Here is an 18,323-nt window from a genome sequence, read left to right as displayed (position 1 = left end):
TCACCAAACCTGGACCCGGATTACAGAGATACACCAGACCAGGTCCAGGTCCAGGTCCAGGTCCATGTCCAGGTCCAGGTCCATGTCCATGTCCATGTCCATGTCCAGGTCCAGGTCTTCTTTTTCATTAGCTTTAATTAGCTTCTGGTCCATTAGCTGATACATGGCGGGACATTGTTGGTTCTGAGAGGACAGTCAGAAGACGTGGTGGACGGAGACGTCCTCTTACGTAATGATGGATCTAATCACTGTAATGGGATAATTTGATGCAGTTTTTCTTTATTTGATGCACTCGGCTAATCTGGACGCTCTGTCCCCAAAGATAATCCTGGACCAGGAGGACGCAGCCACCACTGAGGACGCTGGGGATGTAGAGGACACTGTCTTTTTTAAAAGACGTCCAACTCTGCAATGGTTTTAACTGTAGTGGAAGATATGGACATCCCAGCGTCTAATGAAGAGACAGACGGAGACAGACAGTTTGTCCCTTGCGTTGGACAGTCTGACTTTTGTTGGTTGGATGTTGTCCTAACTCTAACTCTTCTTGTTTGACTCTTGGAGATGACGTGAACCGGACTCGTCTTTAAATGTTGGACTCGTCCTTTCAGCTCCTGTTGTCTCTGAGCCCACGTCCGTCCAGATTGTCCTAATTAAATAGTTTGTAAGGAGACGCCCCCTAGAGGAGAAATGAGCTTTGGTTTCCATGAATCGTGGTGTAAACGGGACTTTAAATGACATGTGGCTGGTTTAAAAGTCTCTGTCTGGGGACAAATGAATCCTCTGAGTTTAATCATGTTGAGGACAGGGAACATATTTGTGAGACGGTGTTTGGACATGGCTTGACGGGTTGTTAGATTACATGTTGACCTCTAATATCACACAATCTGCTGCTCAGCGATTGGAGTGGCTGCAAAGCTGATCAGACACAAACTGAATCAAATCAAAGCTCAACTTCTGCATCATTTTGGATCATTGAGAGGTCGGAGGTCACGACGCACTCGGAGGATTTATTTTACCTTCAGAGACAGGAAGGGACTCGGAGGCTCGCTACGAGGCGCTGGATGCTACGAGGCGCTGGACGCTACCAGGCGCTGGACGCTACCAGGCGCTACCAGGCGCTGGACGCTACGAGGCGCTGGATGCTACGAGGCGCTGGACGCTAACAGGCGCTAAACGCTTGCAGGAATGGAAACGTGAGGCCGGGAGGTCCTCAGGGTTCCTTTCTAGATCCTCCCGTCTTTCTGTTATAAATTTAAACAGGTTGAGATGAATAATCTGAGGAGATGTGGTAGATGATGTTTTGAATCAGAGATGCTCATCGTGCATCTTTAAATGGTGGCTCGCATGCAAGCTCATAACAATAAGGTGACACAGACAACACATTTGTTCCAATGTGCTACATAAATATACAGTGAGCTCTGCACGACAAAAACCACAAACATCTGCATCGTTCCTCTCCTTTCACCTGAGTTAATGGTGTTTTTAAAGGGTAGTGAGTCAAACCCAGGTTATGCTAGTTAGCACCGCTAGCCAGGTGAGATGCAGGCACAAAAAAATAGACAAAAACAAAACAAAAACCAGACGGACAGACAGCGTTGTAACAAACAGACAAATATCAGGTTCCAGTAAAACACCAAAGGTACGAGGCTACAAGATGAAAAGAGGGAATTTAATGAGTTCTGATTCGTTCTTCATGGCTTGAACCCTCTGAATTCTGGAGCCGGGTTTCTGAAACAGGCTTTGGAACCACGGTAAAGTTGTTTCTGTCCGGTTTAGACTCGTGTGTTGCTGTAAAAGTGTTTCTACCCTTGATTTTGCTCCGTGACAACAGTGAGGATCGCTGTGTAGTTGGTGTTGTGCGTCTTTAATCCTTTTAAATCTCACTTTTCTTTGCGTCGTGACTTTGAACCGACGGATGAGAGGATGAATTTGTGATAAATAACCCCGGTATCGCCTCCTCTCTGTCCCCTCAGTGCCTTCATTTCCTGATAACCTGTTAATTTTATTGTTTTTCACTCACATTACATGATTACGACTCAAATCACTTAATGCATTATTATTGAGGCCAGGCCGGGCTCCTTTAGCCAAATGACTGTTGATATTTGCTTTTAATTTAAGCAATCCACTACAAGACTCATTACCATGCTGCGAGATTAAGCGCCTCCACGCTGAGGTTATCCGCCTCTTAGCGCAGATAATCCCTGCTAACTTGGACCGAGGCTACGATGAGATAAGCAGCGAATATGAAGAGATGAAGAACCTCCAGCGCTCGTTGTTTTCCTCCTCTCTGCTGCAGCCTTTCAGTTTAATTTGGATTTTAGTTACAGGCCCTGAAGGCAGCACCAATAAAAGGACTAAAAGAATAAAACGGTGCTTAGTTCAGATCAGTGAATCCAGAACAAATAGAACAAATAGAACCAATGGAACCAATAGTACAAATAGAACAAATAGAACCAATGGAACCAATAGAACCAATGGAAGAAATAGAACCAATAGAACAAATAGATCAATTGGAATCCAATAGAACAAATAGAACCAATGGAACAAATAGAACCAATAGAACAAATGGAACAAATAGAACCAATGGAACAAATAGAACAAATAGAACCAATGGAACCAATGGAACCAATAGTACAAATAGAACAAATAGAACAAATAGAACCAATGGAACCAATAGTACAAATAGTACAAATAGAACAAATAGAACCAATGGAACAAATAGTACAAATAGAACAAATAGAACCAATGGAACCAATGGAGCCAATGGAAGCTAACAGTGGTTAGCATCTAAATGCTACACTGAGACGTATTGTTGGCAGCACATTTTAAACTGTGTCCCTGTCAGAGAAGATCCAGGAAACATCCTCAGGTCTAATCAGGGTCTAATGTGGTCTACAAGGTCCCCCCTCTGATCTGGTTTATCAGGAACCATGAAGAAGAACAAGTGTCCTAATGTTTCTAATGTGATGATGTTGACAAGTGTCTGAATCAGCTCTGATGTTCTAATGTGACAAATACATGTTTACATTAGTTTAAGGACCAGGAACCAGATATGAGACCAGGAACCAGACATGAGACCAGGAACCAGATATGAGACCAGAACCAGACATGAGACCAGGAACCAGATATGAGACCAGGAACCAGACATGAGACCAGAATCAGATATGAGAGCAGGAACCAGACATGAGACCAGAATCAGATATGAGACCAGAACCAGACATGAGACCAGGAACCAGATATGAGACCAGGAACCAGACATGAGACCAGAATCAGATATGAGAGCAGGAACCAGATATGAGAGCAGGAACCAGACATGAGACATTCATTCATCTGTATTTAACTCAGGAACATTAGAAACAATAGAAACATGTCAGTGAAACTTCTCATGTCATGCACATTAACACTCTGGGGTTGAACTTCAGAGTTTCAAAGAAGAGTTAAAGGTCGACGTCGGCTCTGGAAAGTGTCTCCTCCTCCTTCTTCTTCTCCTTAATTCTTCTTCTTCTCCTCCTTCTCCTCCTCCTGAGCGGACGTCACCAGTTCCCAGCAGGAAGTAAATAATTGAATTCATCAGGACAATGTTTAATCGTGGAGCTTTTAAATTAGCATAATGCATGTAGCTTATTGGGCACGCGTTGGCATCATGTGTCGGCGGCGGCGGTGGTGGTGGTGGGTGGTGGTGGCGGCGTGACGCCTGATGGTGGGTGGCGTGACGCCTGATGGTGGGTGGCGGCCGGCTGAAGGAACGGCCCAGACACATACAGTATTAAACGTTTTAATCATTAGCCATTAGCGCTAATGGCTCCAGACAGACTGTAGCTTTCTCTGGATGCTGTTGTTTGTCTGGCGTGGCCTCCTGCACTTTCAGCCTCAGATTACAAAATGTAAATGAGGCCGGGGGGGTGGGGGGGGGGGGGGGCTTCATATAAGAGTATATGGTCCAGACTTCCAGACAGAGACTCCAGTCTAATTTAAAAAGTTTAATCCCGACCCAGGAGTTGTTTACATCACTGAATTAGGTTAATCTATCCCCTATTTGCATAAATGTGCATTTATGAATAATTAGTGGGCCACTAAGGGGGGCGGGTCACAGAAGGGGGGGGGGGACGCGTGTCCAGACTATTGTTACCGTTGCCGGCGGTAACAATAGAGCAGCTACACAATGAAGAACAAAGAGGCGTCTGCTATCGCTTACAGCAGCACGTCGCTCATTTCCTTCCAGCTGCTGCTTTAATTGGTCTCATTCAGTCTGAGACTCTGACGTCTCCAAACGTCTTCACGTCCAACAGGTGTCTGAGCAGTGAAAGTGTCTCTGAGGACGCGTGGACAGACACACGGATGGTGTGGACCTGGATGTGTCTCTCTCACAGTTCAGGTTCTTTTCTCTAAACTCGATAAATGAAACATAACGACCACAAGAACAAAATGAATAAAACTAAATGAAAACAATCCATTGAACCCGTTCAGCGTCTCATCTCACGCTTTGGTTCATTTCATCAAGTTCAAGATTTTAGTTTGTTTTATTTTTATATATAAAATCCTTATTCTGTTGTGTTTCTGTTGCACTAATTCAGCCAAGATGTCGTCACGTCCTCACTGAGCCGCTGAGATAATCTAACGTACAAACATCAGTTTTAACGTGAATGAACCAACTAATTAACCCACAACTGTTTGAGGGAATAGAAAAATATACCAACATTTTTATGTTTGAGTTTCTGAAGTGAACGATTTATGTCACATTCAAATTCACACAGAACGTGAGGAAAAGTTCGCTTTCATATATTTATTTACATTCACATCCATTAAATGTCTTTAAATATGAACAATATAATTTATTAAAAGATCTATAAAAAGTAAGAAACCAGGTTTAACGTTGTAACTTTTAACTGACACAATTAATAACAGACAATGGAAGATTTTTAATTCTCTGAACCAACTTTTTTGATTTGTTAAATTTGATTAAATGATGAAAAAATGGTTTAGTTTTGTGTCATTTGAACAGATGTTTTATTTATTTAATTTCATTCCAAAACTGCTCCACGTGTTAACTAGCTGCTATTGTAGCATTAGAGGCTAACAGTTAGCTCATTTAAGTTAAAGTTCGGTTAGCATGTTAGCATGTTAGCATCCTGGGCTGTTTGCCTGTTTGTCTGACTGAAGTGAAGGTGGCGTGTGACGATGAATCAGCTTTGGACCTGATCTCAGGGTTAATTACAACAGGAACCAAATAAAAGCATAAAGATAAAGTGGAGCAGGATGAAAAGCTCAGAGCAGCCAAAAGAATGAAGGACCTTAATCTGAAGATTATTCAGACGCACATAATCAATCCATGTCCTGCCTCATTCAAGGTAATCCACACACACACTCACACACACACACACACACACACTAACACTAACACACACACACACACACACACACACACACACATACTAACACACACACACACTCACACACTAACACACACACACACACACACACACAACAACACACACACACACACACACACACACTAACACCACACACACACACACACACACACACCACTAACACACTAACACCACACTCACACACACATACTAACAACACACACAACACATCACACACAACACACAACTAACACACACACACACTCACACACACACACTAACACACACACACACACACACACACCACACACACCACACACAAACTAACACACACACACACACACACACACTCACACACACACCACACACACATCACAACACAACACACACACACACACACCACACAACACAACTAACACACACACACACACATACACTACACACACATACTAACACACACAACACACACACACACACACACACACACACACACACACAACACACACATACAAAACACACACAACACACACACACACACACACACACACACACACACACACACACACACAACACACACACACACACACACAACACACACAACACAAACACATAACTAACACACACACACAACTACACACACATACACTACACAGTAACACACACACACACACACACACAACTAACAACACACACACACACACACGAACACACACACACAACACACAGAGACACCAACACACACAGACACACAGCGTCAAACGAGGAAGGACACATCACAGACAAACACAGAACAAAACTGACAAGGAGACAGAGGAGACGATGAGACAGAAACACCAGAACGAGCAGCAAGAGAGACGAGAGGAACAGAGGAGACAGAGGAACGAGGCAGCAACAAGAGACGAGAGAACAGAGAGGAGAGAGAGACATGAGAAGACACGAGCGAGTCGAGGATACAGAGGAGGAAAGACGGAGAACGAGGAGAGGAGGAGACGAGGAGGAGGAGACGAGGAGGCAGAGGAGACGAGGAGGAGACGAGGAGGAGGAGGAGACGAGGAGGCAGAGGAGACGAGGAGGAGACGAGGAGGAAGAGGAGGAGGAGAGGGACAGGGGGAGGAGAAGGAGGGAGAGGAGGAGAGAGGAGAGGAGAGAGGAGAGGAGGAAGGAGGAGAGAGGAGAGGAGAGAGGAGGGAGGAAGGAGGAGGAGGAGGAAGAGAGGAGAGGAGGAGGAACCAGGAGGAGGGAGGAGAGGGGGGGAGAGGAGGAGGAGAGGAGAGGGGGATTTTAACAGGCACAACTCTCATTTTCTGAACTTCTCTCCTGATCGGATTCTCCTTCTCCTCCTGGTCTCCTCTTCTCCTTCTTCTCCTTCTTCTCCTTCTTCTACAAAAATCAAACATTGTGTCCAGCCTGACTCTCTGACTCTGACTCTCTGACTCTCTGACTCTCTGACTCTCTGACTCTGACTCTCTGACTCTCTGACTCTGACTCTCTGACTCTGACTCTCTGACTCTGACTCTCTGACTCTCTGACTCTGACTCTGACTCTCTGACTCTCTGACTCTGACTCTCTGACTCTGACTCTCTGACTCTCTGACTCTGACTCTCTGACTCTGACTCTGACTCTCTGACTCTGACTCTCTGACTCTCTGACTCTGACTCTCTGACTCTCTGACTCTCTGACTCTCTGACTCTCTGACTCTCTGACTCTGACTCTCTGACTCTCTGACTCTGACTCTCTGACTCTGACTCTCTCTGACTGATTTACTGTTTATTATTTATGATGTTATGATCTATAATCTGCCCATTAATCCCTCAGCTCTGACTCAATATTATTATTAATAATAATACATTAAAAATCAATTATCCTCCTCCTCCTCCTCTTCCTCCTCCTCTTCCTCTTCCTCCTCCTCTTCCTCCTCCTCCTCCTCTTCCTCCTCCTCCTCCTCCTCCTTCTCTTCCTCCTCCTCCTCCTCCTCCTTCTCTTCCTCCTCCTCCTCCTCCTCCTCCTCTTCCTCCTCCTCTTCCTCTTCCTCCTCCTCTTCCTCCTCCTCCTCTTCCTCCTCCTCCTCCTCCTCCTCTTCCTCCTCTTCCTCCTCTTCCTCCTCCTCCTCCTCTCTGATCGGATTGGAGATAAATTGGTGCCAATTAATCCTCTGGGATTGAAAAGAGAAAAGCGGGAGATCCCCCCCCCCCCCCCCCCTCCTCCTCCTCCTCCTCCTCCTCCTCCTCCTCCTCCCTGGCTCCTGATTGGCTGCCTCCGTGATCTCCGGGGGCCGGGACCAGATAAATGGAGCCCGCTCAGCGCCTTCATCACCTTCATCATCAGCCTCCTGCTCCTCCTCATCCTCGGTCATGACGGGCAGGGAGGACCTCAGCGAGGAGAAGCCCCGGGTCCGGATGTTGTCTCCGGGCTTCGGCATCGACAAGTCCCGGCTCCACGGCTCCGGGTTCCGGTCCAAAGGCTTCGCCATCACCGACCTCCTGGGCCTGGAGCAGCCCGGCTCGGCCCCGGGTCTCTCCGCCTCGGTGGCCTCCGCCGGGCCCGGGGCCGAGCCGCCGGGCCCCGGCGGAGGAGGCGGAGGAGGAGGAGGGGGGCTCGGCGGCTTCTCCTTCCCGGGGGGGTCGCTGCCCCTCGGCCTCGGGTTCCTGTGCAGCCTGGCGGCCCAGCAGCCCTCCGGGACCCCCTGCTTCCTACCCGGACACCTGCCGCTGCTCCAGGCCCGGACCGAGAGCCACTACCTGCAGAACCTGGAGGCCCAGAGGGACGCCTACTCCGGTACGGACCGGCCCGGCCCGGCCCGGACCGGCCCGGACCGGCTCATTTATCCCAGGGAACAGAGAAGAGAATGAGGTTTATCTGACAGAATGTTTTAACCCTGTTTCAGATGAAGAGTGTCTGTCCGACAGGAACGACCCGAAGAGCAGCGGCGGATCCCAGAAGAGGAAGAAGAGGAGGCACCGGTGAGGACGCAGCACCACCCATCACTCCATCCACAAGCCGAGCATCCACCTTTCATACGAACCACATTTTACTCCTTTATTATTATGTAGTTTTTATTCTAAGCAAGAAAAAAATGTACCAGTAATTTAACAATTTAACGGATTTAAAAGAATTTAACTTTTAAAAACCAAACCAATAAACCAATTATTTAATAATTAATTATTTAATGTGAAAGAGCTTTGTTTTCCGTTTAAATTATTTCATTCTGTACTAATAACATTTACATTTCATTTTATTATTTTATCATAATTTCGATTTTATTCTAAACAAGAAAAAAATAAAATAAACCGTCTAATTTATAAACCGTAATTTAACAATTCAACGGATTTAAAAGAATTTAACTTTCAACAAAAAAACAAACCAATAAACCAATTATTTAAAATTTAAGAATTTAAGTTACAATTTGAAGAGCTTTGTTTTCCGATTGGTCTAATTAGATTTGATTTTATCACTTATTACTTATCTACTCTCTTATAATTTAGTTTTTAATCTAAACTGAATCACTGGTTTCATAATTCAACCGATTTAAAAGAATTTAAGGTACAATTAAAAAAGAGATTTGTATTCTTTATTCACTAATTAGATTTATATTTTGTTTTATTATTTATTTATATTTTATTCTAAACGGAATCAGTGATTTACTCATAAGAATTTAAATTACAACTAAAATTTACGTTTTATTTAATTATGTTATTATAATTTAGTTTTTATTCTAACGCCGAAACATGAATCAATGATTTAATAATTAAGAACCGAAGTTATAATTAAAAGGGATTTACTTATTATCATTATTTATCTACTCTTTTATTATAATTTCGTTTTTATTCTAAATTGAATAAATTATTCAATAGTTCAACCGATTGAAAAGAATTTAAGTTAAAATAGGTTCGTTTTCTCATGTTTAAATGTTTTAAAGCTGAACTAATTAATTTACTTTGTTTTTTTTTTACAATTTTATTACTTTATTATAATTTAGTTTTTATTCTAAAGCAGAAAAATGGATCAGTGATTTAATAATTCAGCCGAATTTAGAGGAATTGAAGCTAAACGAAACGAAGGGTTTGTTTTTCTGTTTAAATGATTTAAAGCTGAACTATTCAGATTTATATTTCTTTATTTAAAATTAAATTAGAAATATTGATCGTTTCAAATAAAATTCGTTGTTAGAAATAAACGGTAAGAGCTTTAAACTAAATTCATTTCAAACATTTTAACAGATAAATAAAAGAAAATAATAATTCATTCATGTTTTATTGGATTAATCCAAAGAAACTAAACATTTACATCTTCTTTATCTTCATTTACTTGTCTTAAATCTTAAATATTTTTAAATCGTTGGCAAAGATTTAAATTATTCTGGGGGGGGCAGACCAGTAACACAACACAATAAAAACCTGTAAATAACGACAAATACACACTTTAGTGTTAGAGAAAAGACACAGTTTATATTTATTATAATTATCATTATTATTATTATTATTATTATTATTATTATTATTATTATTATTATTATTATGTTATTATTATTATTATTATTATTATTATTATTTTTATTATTATTATTATGAACTGTCTTAACTTAAATCAGTGTAATCTGGGTTCATGTGTGTCTGCTGTCTGGTCCTGGTTCTGGTCCTGGTTCTAGTCCTGATTCTGGTCCTGGTTCTGGTCCTGGGTCTGGTCCTGGCTCTAGTCCTGGTTCTGGTCCTGGTCTCAGTGTTGGGTTCTCTGAATATATTGCCCTGACTGTCAGACATTCGTGCTGTGGACCAGAATAAACCATCTAGTGGCCACTTTATATGTTTGTCACCTGTGTTGTAAAATGTAATGGATTAAAAGATCACATGAAGCCAAATCTAGGACCAGGTCTACATCCAGGTGTAGATCCAGGCGTTGATCCAGGTGCAGATCCAGGTGTAGATCCAGGTGTAGATCCAGGTGTTGATCCAGCTTGTTCTCTGCTGCAGGACGGTGTTCACCTCCCACCAGCTGGAGGAGCTGGAGAAAGCTTTCCATGAAGCTCATTACCCCGACGTCTACGCCCGAGAGATGCTCGCCATGAAGACGGAGCTGCCAGAGGACCGGATACAGGTGAGAGGGTGGGGTCATAACCTGGTTATAACCTGGTTATAGTCTGGTTATAATCTGGTTATAATCTGGTTATAATCTGGTTATAGTCTGATTATAGTCTGGTTATAGTCTGGTTATAATCTGGTTATAGTCTGGTTATAGTCTGGTTATAATCTGGTTATAATCTGGTTATAATCTGGTTATAATCTGGTTATAGTCTGATTATAGTCTGGTTATAGTCTGGTTATAATCTGGTTATAATCTGGTTATAGTCTGGTTATAGTCTGGTTATAATCTGGTTATAACCAGGTTATAGTCTGGTTATAGTCTGGTTATAGTCTGGTTATAATCTGGTTATAACCAGGTTATAGTCTGGTTATAGTCTGGTTATAATCTGGTTATAATCTGGTTATAGTCTGGTTATAATCTGATTATAGTCTGGTTATAGTCTGGTTATAACCTGGTTATAATCTGGTTATAGTCTGGTTAGATTCGTTCAGACTGAACCGTACGTCCTGGTTTGGTTTCCAGGTGTGGTTCCAGAACCGACGAGCCAAGTGGCGTAAGCGTGAGAAGTGCTGGGGCCGCAGCAGCGTCATGGCGGAGTACGGCCTGTACGGCGCCATGGTGCGTCACTCCATCCCGCTGCCCGAGTCCATCCTCAACTCCGCCAAGAACGGCATGATGGGATCCTGCGCCCCCTGGCTGCTCGGTGAGCCGCATGCACGTCAGTGCCACGCCAACGCACCACACCATGACATCACAGCATGACATCACAGCATGACACCACAGCATGACATCACACTGAGAGGATGAGGTCACATGATGACATCACACTGAGAGGATGAGGTCACACTGAGAGGATGAGGTCACATGATGACATCACACTGAGAGGATGAGGTCACATGATGACATCACACTGAGAGGATGAGGTCACATGATGACGTCACACAGCATGAGGTCACATGATGACATCACACTGAGAGGATGAGGTCACATGATGACATCACACTAATGTGATGACATCACACTGAGAGGATGAGGTCACACTGAGAGGATGAGGTCACATGATGACATCACACTAATGTGATGACATCACACTGAGAGGATGACATCACACTGAGAGGATGAGGTCACATGATGACATCACACTGAGAGGATGAGGTCACATGATGACATCATGTCTCGTCTTCAGATCCTGATTATCTCCACACAAACATTTCACTAAGGTTAAATGAACACGATCGTTTCATCAGGAACAACCTTCAAACTGAATTCTGTGACAACGTTTACACCGTTCAAGTGTCCTTAAGTAAAGTCTGGTTTAGGACCTGGACTAGACCTGGTTCTGGTTCTGGTCTAGACCCGCCTGTGTCTCACAGACCCGACTGAATTGTGATCTGACTCCGTCCTCACAGGGATGCACAAGAAATCTCTGGAGATGTCCAAGAAGTGTTCGAGTCCTCCGGCCTCAGACTCGACTCGCTCCGATTCGTTCTGCGAGGCACCGGAGCGGCGTGGCGGCGAGGCCAGGGAGGTGGAGGAGGAGGAGCTACTGGAGGAGGAGGAGGACGAGGAGGAGGAGATGGAGGAGGAGGTGGCCATCGACCTGTCCAGCTCCTCCAAACAGCAGCAGCAGGAGGAAGGGGGCGGAGCCTCGATGAGGACCGCCTCCTCGCCACAACGGCCCAGCGGCCGCGAATCGGACGAACACAGCTGAATGTGGGAGGAGTCTGATGATGTAACTCTGTCCTAGGATTTGATTGGCTCTACGTTGAGGGAGCTCAGCCAATGAACAAGCAGATGTGACATCATTCGTTACGACGCTACTATTAATAATTTAAAAGGTTAAAGTCTGCTAGCATGTTAGCATGCTATTACCAGTGGGCAGCATTTTATCATGCTAACTGTTGATGAACAACATGCTAATGAGAACGTTAGCTGTTTGCTAGCTGCGCTCCCAGGAAGCAGAGCCTATGCTAACACGTGGAGGAAGGCTAACGGCGCCGCGTCTGATCGACGTCTGGAATCAGAGCAAATGTTTTCTGACGGATGTGAACGACGATGTTTCTGTCTGTGTTCGTTCTTTATTTCCATGTTTGTTTGTTTGTTTTTTATTGAATGTTTCCTTCCTGTTGGTTTCTGTGGGTTTTCTAGTTGGACCTGAGTGAAGCACCGTGAACGAATGTAACTTAAATGTAATATTTAAAAAGTGTTTATTATCATCATATTTATGTACAGCTGGAAGTTCAGCAGCTGGTCAATAAAAATATTTTTGGAATCACTGGAATTTTTATTTTCATCATTAACATGAAAACGGGTCTAAGAGATATTATATTATATTATATTATATTATATTATATTATATTATATTATATTATATTATATTATATTATATTATATTTATTTTTTAAACATGGAGAATAACCAATTAGTCTGTCAGCCACTGATTTATACATGAAGTATTTTAATTTTAATAATCTGATTTGAAAAATATATATATACAATTTATACTCGTCAACATAATTATGTAAAAGAAAATCCTTTGACTTTGTAGTTGAAATGATTGTAAAATATTAAACACAAATGTATAAAATATTTAGTTGAAGCATATGGGAAAATAATGTTACAGCAAATGATCTCAGTGCCTTATTGTAGTTGAATTATTTAAGTCATTTTATTTACAAAAGAAAAAACAAACTTCATGTAAAAATCGTCTAATTGAAGGTTAGACATGTTCATTCAGTTTATTGGCTACGTACGTCCAGAGTTGACCTGAATAAAACAACACATAAAACAGTGAAGACTTCCCGGCCTCAATAATATGACTGAACTCAATAGATTTAGTCAAATAAATATTATATTTCTTTATTTCATCTCATTTATGGAGTGACTGTCGCTGGAGGAGACAGTGACGTCACTTCCCTCTTCCGCATTTAGCCGTTTGTATGCTAAGCTAAGCTAACCGAGCGTTTCGAGCCAGGATTATTCAACATGGTGGATTTGTTGACTTTTAAAAACCAAGTGGCGCTCGTGGTGAATAATCTGGCCAGGGCGGTGGTGGCGGAGATTTTTACAGCGGCCGAGAAATTATCTTTAAAGGAACAAAACCCCGAGACTGAGGTAAGCTAACGCGGCTAGCGGCGGCTAACTGGTTAACAACTCTTTAAAATGACAATAAATGTCATGGTCGTAAAGTGACTTGCGCCGAATTCACTATTAGTTGTGTCTTTATGGTGTAGATCATTGTATGTTCACATATTCATGAGTAAACTGAAGTGACACAAAAGAAAAGTTGAAAACATAAAGATTTTTAGGCAGGTTCTGCAGCGTCTCCCTCTGGCTGTGATCGCTCTAAATGCTAAATAAATAAAAACCTTAATAAATGAAAATTATCTGGCTAAACGTCACAATAACGACTTAAAAACATAATCATTAAAACTCGACTTCTCTTATTTATATCTCAGTTTTTGATAAATTTAAACTTTATTTGACTTTTTTTTTTTTAAGCTGTGACAATAAATAAAATAAAACAAAATAAAACTTTCAACAATAAATGATATATCCAAATATTGAGATTAAATTTAAATTTTGAGTTTCAGATTTGAATTTTAGCGCCTTGCGGAGTAGCAGATAATTATTATTCAGTTATGGGTCTTTCTGTTATATTTTTAATAGAAGTTTGTGATTTTCTTGGTCAGACCTTTGAGTTTACATCTTTTTTTCCGTTCTTAAACAGTTAAAGTTCAGTTAAAGCCTAATTAAAAATGTTCTTGGCCCAATTTTGAGTTCAAATTCTGACTTTCTGGAGTAACAGCTCTGTCAGATTTTACCTCCTGATTCCAGACCATGAAACTAAATAATAAGTGTTATTGTGATATTGTGATATATGTTATTTTGTGGTATTTGTTAGTGTTTGTGTGTCCTCCCAGTTAAACCCAGGTGAAAACCTGTAACTGACTCCAGACTCTAACGTCCTCTCAGGAGAAACTCGGGGCTCTGGTGGAAAGTCTGTGTGTCGACGCCGTGGAGAAAATCCTGAAGATAGTTGAGCCGACGAAGCCGGACGAGGATCAGTGTGATGGCAGCGGAGGAGGTTTAATGAATGATTGATACTCTAAACCGAGGGGGGACCTGGATCTACACCTGGATCCTGGTTCTGTCTAGTCCTGGTCTCAGTGTTATAAATAAACCTGTGGATAAAGTAGAGACAGAAGTTATTTCCATTAAATGAATTACTTCTATGTAAATTCATGAACCCTGACCCAGATTAGACCGTCTGGTGGCCACTTTTGGTCCACAGGCCACATGTTTGACACCTGTGCTGTAAAGGATTTAATTCTCAAACTCTTCAGGGTGACTTGGGGACATTAAATCTATCAATTAAACTTAACCCACTGCACCAGACTCCATTTGAAAATCGTCTGTTTTGATGAAGCTGTTGATCCCTTGAAGGTTGAATTGCTGTGACGCACTCATCGTGTTGTTCTGTGTTTCAGGTGAGGACGGGGGGGACGGGGGGGACGGCGCCCCCCCCGCAGAGCCGACCTACATCCTGATGTACGAGGTGAATCCAAGCCGAGTCCGAGAAGACGAACGATGACACCGAACGAACCCAAACACTCACGACTGTTCTCTGTCTCGTAGAGCGCTGCTGCCGACTCCAGGTGTCTGCTGCCGAGCACTGCTAACAATGCTAACAGCGCTAGTGGTGAGTTCAAGGTTAAAGATGTAATACGCCGCCTGGCCAATAAAGCTCCTCCCCTCTAGTCTGTGGGCGGAGCTCCTCCCCTCTAGTCTGTGGGCGGAGCTCCTCCCCTCTAGTCTGTGGGCGGAGCTTCCCCCGTCTAGTCTGTGGGCGGAGCTCCTCCCCCTCTAGTCTGTGGGTGGAGCTCCTCCCCTCTAGTCTGTGGGCGGAGCTCCCCCCCCCTCTAGTCTGTGGGCGGAGCTCCTCCAGCTTTGACTCCATTGACTCCACAGATCTTGTATTGAGTCTATATTATGTCTGAGTCTCCAGCTCATCCCAAACTTTCTCTGTGGGGTTCAGGTCTGGACTCAGGTCTGGACTCTGGTCTGGTCTCTGGTCTGGACTCAGGTCTGGACTCTGGTCTTGACTCTGGTCTGGACTCAGGTCTGGACTCAGGTCTGGTCTCTGGTCTGGACTCAGGTCTGGACTCTGGTCTTGACTCTGGTCTGGACTCAGGTCTGGACTCTGGTCTGGTCTCACGCTCCCTGAACCTCTCTGGAAATGGTTGGTGAAGAAATGAGAAGCTCCTCATTGCATCAGTTGTTCTTAAAGAACTTGTTGAAGTACTGATCCACCAGGAGGCGCTGGACTCTGAGCTCGGTCAGATCCAGGTGGAGGAGGCTTTTCTGTGGATCGGTGTATTTGCAGAAGTCTAACGGTGACACTGTGTCGTACCTGGATGGGACCAACTAGTTACTAACCAGGAGCTCTTGTTGCAGGTGAACATAAAGGCCTCTCAGGTGAGGAGACAGCGCTGCACGGCTCCTCCCCCCCTGCCCCCCCCCAGGCTGATGACCATGAGTACGCCCGGCCGCCTTCGCTGTCGCCGCCTGGTGCTGCTGCGTCGAGGACGGGTCGCGTCGGGCGGAGGAGGAAAGACGGCGCGAGAGCGGCTGCAGAGATTCTCCTGCCGTGCTCACGTTGCGGCATGATGTTTCTGAACGCCGAGCGTCTCGCCGACCACGACAGGAAGTCTCACCCCGTGTGCTCCGCATGTGGGGCGATGTTCTCCGGCATCCTGAAGCTCCGCCAGCATGAGATGAAGGAGCACGGCCTGCTGCCCTACGCCTGCGACTACTGCCCCAAGAGGTTCAACCACAAAGCTCACCGCGACATCCACGCGAAGGCGCGGCACACCGGGGAGAAGCCCTTCCACTGCGACATGTGTGGGAAATGCTACTCCAGCGTCAGCGTGCTGAAGACACACAGGACCACGCACTTCCAGAAGACCTTCATCTGCGACGTCTGTGGGAAAAGCTTCTACCACGCCTGCCACCTCAACCGCCACAAACTGGTGCACCAGGAGGTCCGACCGTACCACTGCTCCACCTGCGGCAAGGGCTTCACCCAGGCCACCAACCTGCGCAGCCACCAGCTCATCCACAGCGGAGAGAGGCAGCTCTGCTCCATCTGTGGCAAGAGCTTCCGGTACCTGAAGAACCACGTCATCAGCAAACACTCCCACGAGCTCCCGGCCGACCAGCTGCCGTCCACGGGCTCCATCGTCAGCTGTGACGTCTGCGGGAAGAAGTTCCCCAACTCGTCGCAGCACCGGGTCCACCAGAGGAGCCACACCGGGGAGAAGCCCTTCCACTGCGACATCTGCGGGAAGAGCTACCGCCTGAAGGACCTGCTCCGGGACCACAGGTACACCCACACCGGGGAGAAGCCCTACCGCTGTTCGCTCTGCTCCAAGACCTTCAACCTGGCCACCAGCTTCATGAGGCACCGCAGCATCCACACCGGAGAGACGCCCTACAGCTGCCACGACTGCGGGAAACACTTCCGCCTCCTCACCTTCCTCAAGGCGCATCTGCAGACCAAAGCTCACCGCAAGCAGACGCAGCAGAAGGAGGCGGCCGCCTCCCACCTCTGACCTTCAGCACCGGCCCAGGACCACAGCTGGAAATTAGCTTCATTAGCTGAAGCTGACACTTTGTACAGTGGATTCAAAGGAACCGTCCACGTCACAATAAACTAGTAAAGTGAAGTGAAGTGACCTCAGACCAGGGAAACTGAAACATCCTCCACCACAGACTGAGGAGAGCATGAGTTCACTGTTCGGCTACAAAACAACGATGAACTTCATGAGCAACTTTAAACAGTAAAACTCCTGAGGGAGTTGGAACAAGGACGACTCTGATATTAGTGGAATAACACGTTCACATGTGTTTGAGTGTCCAGTTACAGTCGGATTAAAGCAGAAACTCGTTTTGAAGTCATGTCCTGTCTCTAACAGATCGACCCTGAACACATCTGACATCATCTGCATTTTCTATCTCAGTCTTTTAATCTGAAAAGTCAAAGTATAGTTGTGATGTTGGAGGCGAGTTAAACTACGCCTGAAAAAGATAAGAATTAAACTTTGTGATTTACTGAGTCAGAACTGAGGAAAAAGTTAAAACGATTCTGCACAAATATAGAAATTTAAATATACAAATGAGAAAAACTGATAAAATTCTGACTTTACATGAATAAAAAATATAATAAATTCTTTTTGTAGCTCAGTCTTCTCCTCCTCCTCCTTCCTCCTCCTCCTCCTTCCTCTTCCTCCTCCTCTCCCTCCTGCTCCTCCTCTCCCTCCTCCTCCTCCTCCCCCTCCTGCTCGTTGGCTCTAATCCAGATGTTTGTCTGCAGATTACAGGATGTAAACAACGTTAATCCCGGCTTCGTTATTAATTATCTGCTTAAAGGCTCCACAGAGGAATTTACATTTCATTTCATTTCTGTCTCTGTCACCTGTGACCTTTGACCTCCCCAAACAAACACGTGTCAAACCTGCTGTGACCTGCAGGGGGCAGCACTCAGACAACAACAGCAAAGAATCTGTGAATTATTCAATTAAACATGAAATAAAATAAAAAATTATTCATTTAATTTAAATTTAAATCAAATTAAACATTATTATACATTATAATTATTATAAGTCTCAGTTCTGATAAATCTGCAAATTTATTTGATGAAATAAAAAAAAAGTATGAAGACTTAAATGAGACTGAAGGTCACATGATCAACATCTAAATGAATCTTTGCAGCTTTTTCTACAGAACGAAGAGTAAAACCAGTAAAACATTTAACTTCTAAACGAAGCTGATCCCGGACTCTAACCTCTGCGTCAGGAACCGAGCTTCTCTGAT

General features: G+C 44.3%; 2 protein-coding genes across 4 annotated transcripts; both read left to right on the top strand.

The window, feature by feature from the left end:
* The first annotated feature begins 7,688 nt into the window (after positions 1–7,688).
* Positions 7,689–12,723, top strand: vsx1 (visual system homeobox 1 homolog, chx10-like). 2 transcript variants are annotated; one of them, XM_047602485.1, is made up of 5 exons: positions 7,689–8,144; positions 8,254–8,329; positions 10,337–10,460; positions 10,971–11,151; positions 11,858–12,723. In XM_047602485.1, exons 1-5 carry the CDS (start codon positions 7,721–7,723, stop codon positions 12,157–12,159), a joined length of 1,107 nt encoding a protein of 368 aa, XP_047458441.1. In that variant the 5' UTR covers positions 7,689–7,720; the 3' UTR covers positions 12,160–12,723. The 2 variants fall into 2 exon arrangements, with proteins under 2 accessions (XP_047458441.1, XP_047458440.1); XM_047602484.1 differs by having other exon boundaries at positions 10,971–11,166.
* A 633-nt stretch (positions 12,724–13,356) lies between these two features.
* On the top strand, positions 13,357–17,404 carry LOC125018507 (zinc finger protein 79-like). 2 transcript variants are annotated; one of them, XM_047602474.1, is made up of 5 exons: positions 13,357–13,562; positions 14,424–14,535; positions 14,939–15,006; positions 15,087–15,150; positions 15,906–17,404. In XM_047602474.1, exons 1-5 carry the CDS (start codon positions 13,434–13,436, stop codon positions 17,060–17,062), a joined length of 1,530 nt encoding a protein of 509 aa, XP_047458430.1. In that variant the 5' UTR covers positions 13,357–13,433; the 3' UTR covers positions 17,063–17,404. The 2 variants fall into 2 exon arrangements, with proteins under 2 accessions (XP_047458430.1, XP_047458431.1); XM_047602475.1 differs by having other exon boundaries at positions 13,427–13,562; positions 14,372–14,535.
* Positions 17,405–18,323: the final 919 nt, after the last annotated feature.

The sequence above is a fragment of the Mugil cephalus genome, chromosome 13 (assembly GCF_022458985.1).
Source record: "Mugil cephalus isolate CIBA_MC_2020 chromosome 13, CIBA_Mcephalus_1.1, whole genome shotgun sequence".
Taxonomy (NCBI): domain Eukaryota; kingdom Metazoa; phylum Chordata; class Actinopteri; order Mugiliformes; family Mugilidae; genus Mugil; species Mugil cephalus.
Note: the sequence above shows the minus strand (reverse complement) of the source record. Positions and strands in the feature narration are given on the sequence as shown.

Bases quoted from the DNA above. Each gene is read 5' to 3' on its own strand.
- vsx1 (XM_047602484.1), top strand. From the start codon at position 7,721: ATGACGGGCAGGGAGGACCTCAGCGAGGAGAAGCCCCGGGTCCGGATG. The intron at 10,461-10,970 runs GTGAGAGGGTGG...TTTGGTTTCCAG, and splicing joins TGCCAGAGGACCGGATACAG to GTGTGGTTCCAGAACCGACG. The intron at 11,167-11,857 runs GTCAGTGCCACG...CCGTCCTCACAG, and splicing joins GCTCGGTGAGCCGCATGCAC to GGATGCACAAGAAATCTCTG.
- LOC125018507 (XM_047602474.1), top strand. From the start codon at position 13,434: ATGGTGGATTTGTTGACTTTTAAAAACCAAGTGGCGCTCGTGGTGAAT. The intron at 13,563-14,423 runs GTAAGCTAACGC...ACGTCCTCTCAG, and splicing joins AACAAAACCCCGAGACTGAG to GAGAAACTCGGGGCTCTGGT. The intron at 15,007-15,086 runs GTGAATCCAAGC...TCTGTCTCGTAG, and splicing joins CCTACATCCTGATGTACGAG to AGCGCTGCTGCCGACTCCAG.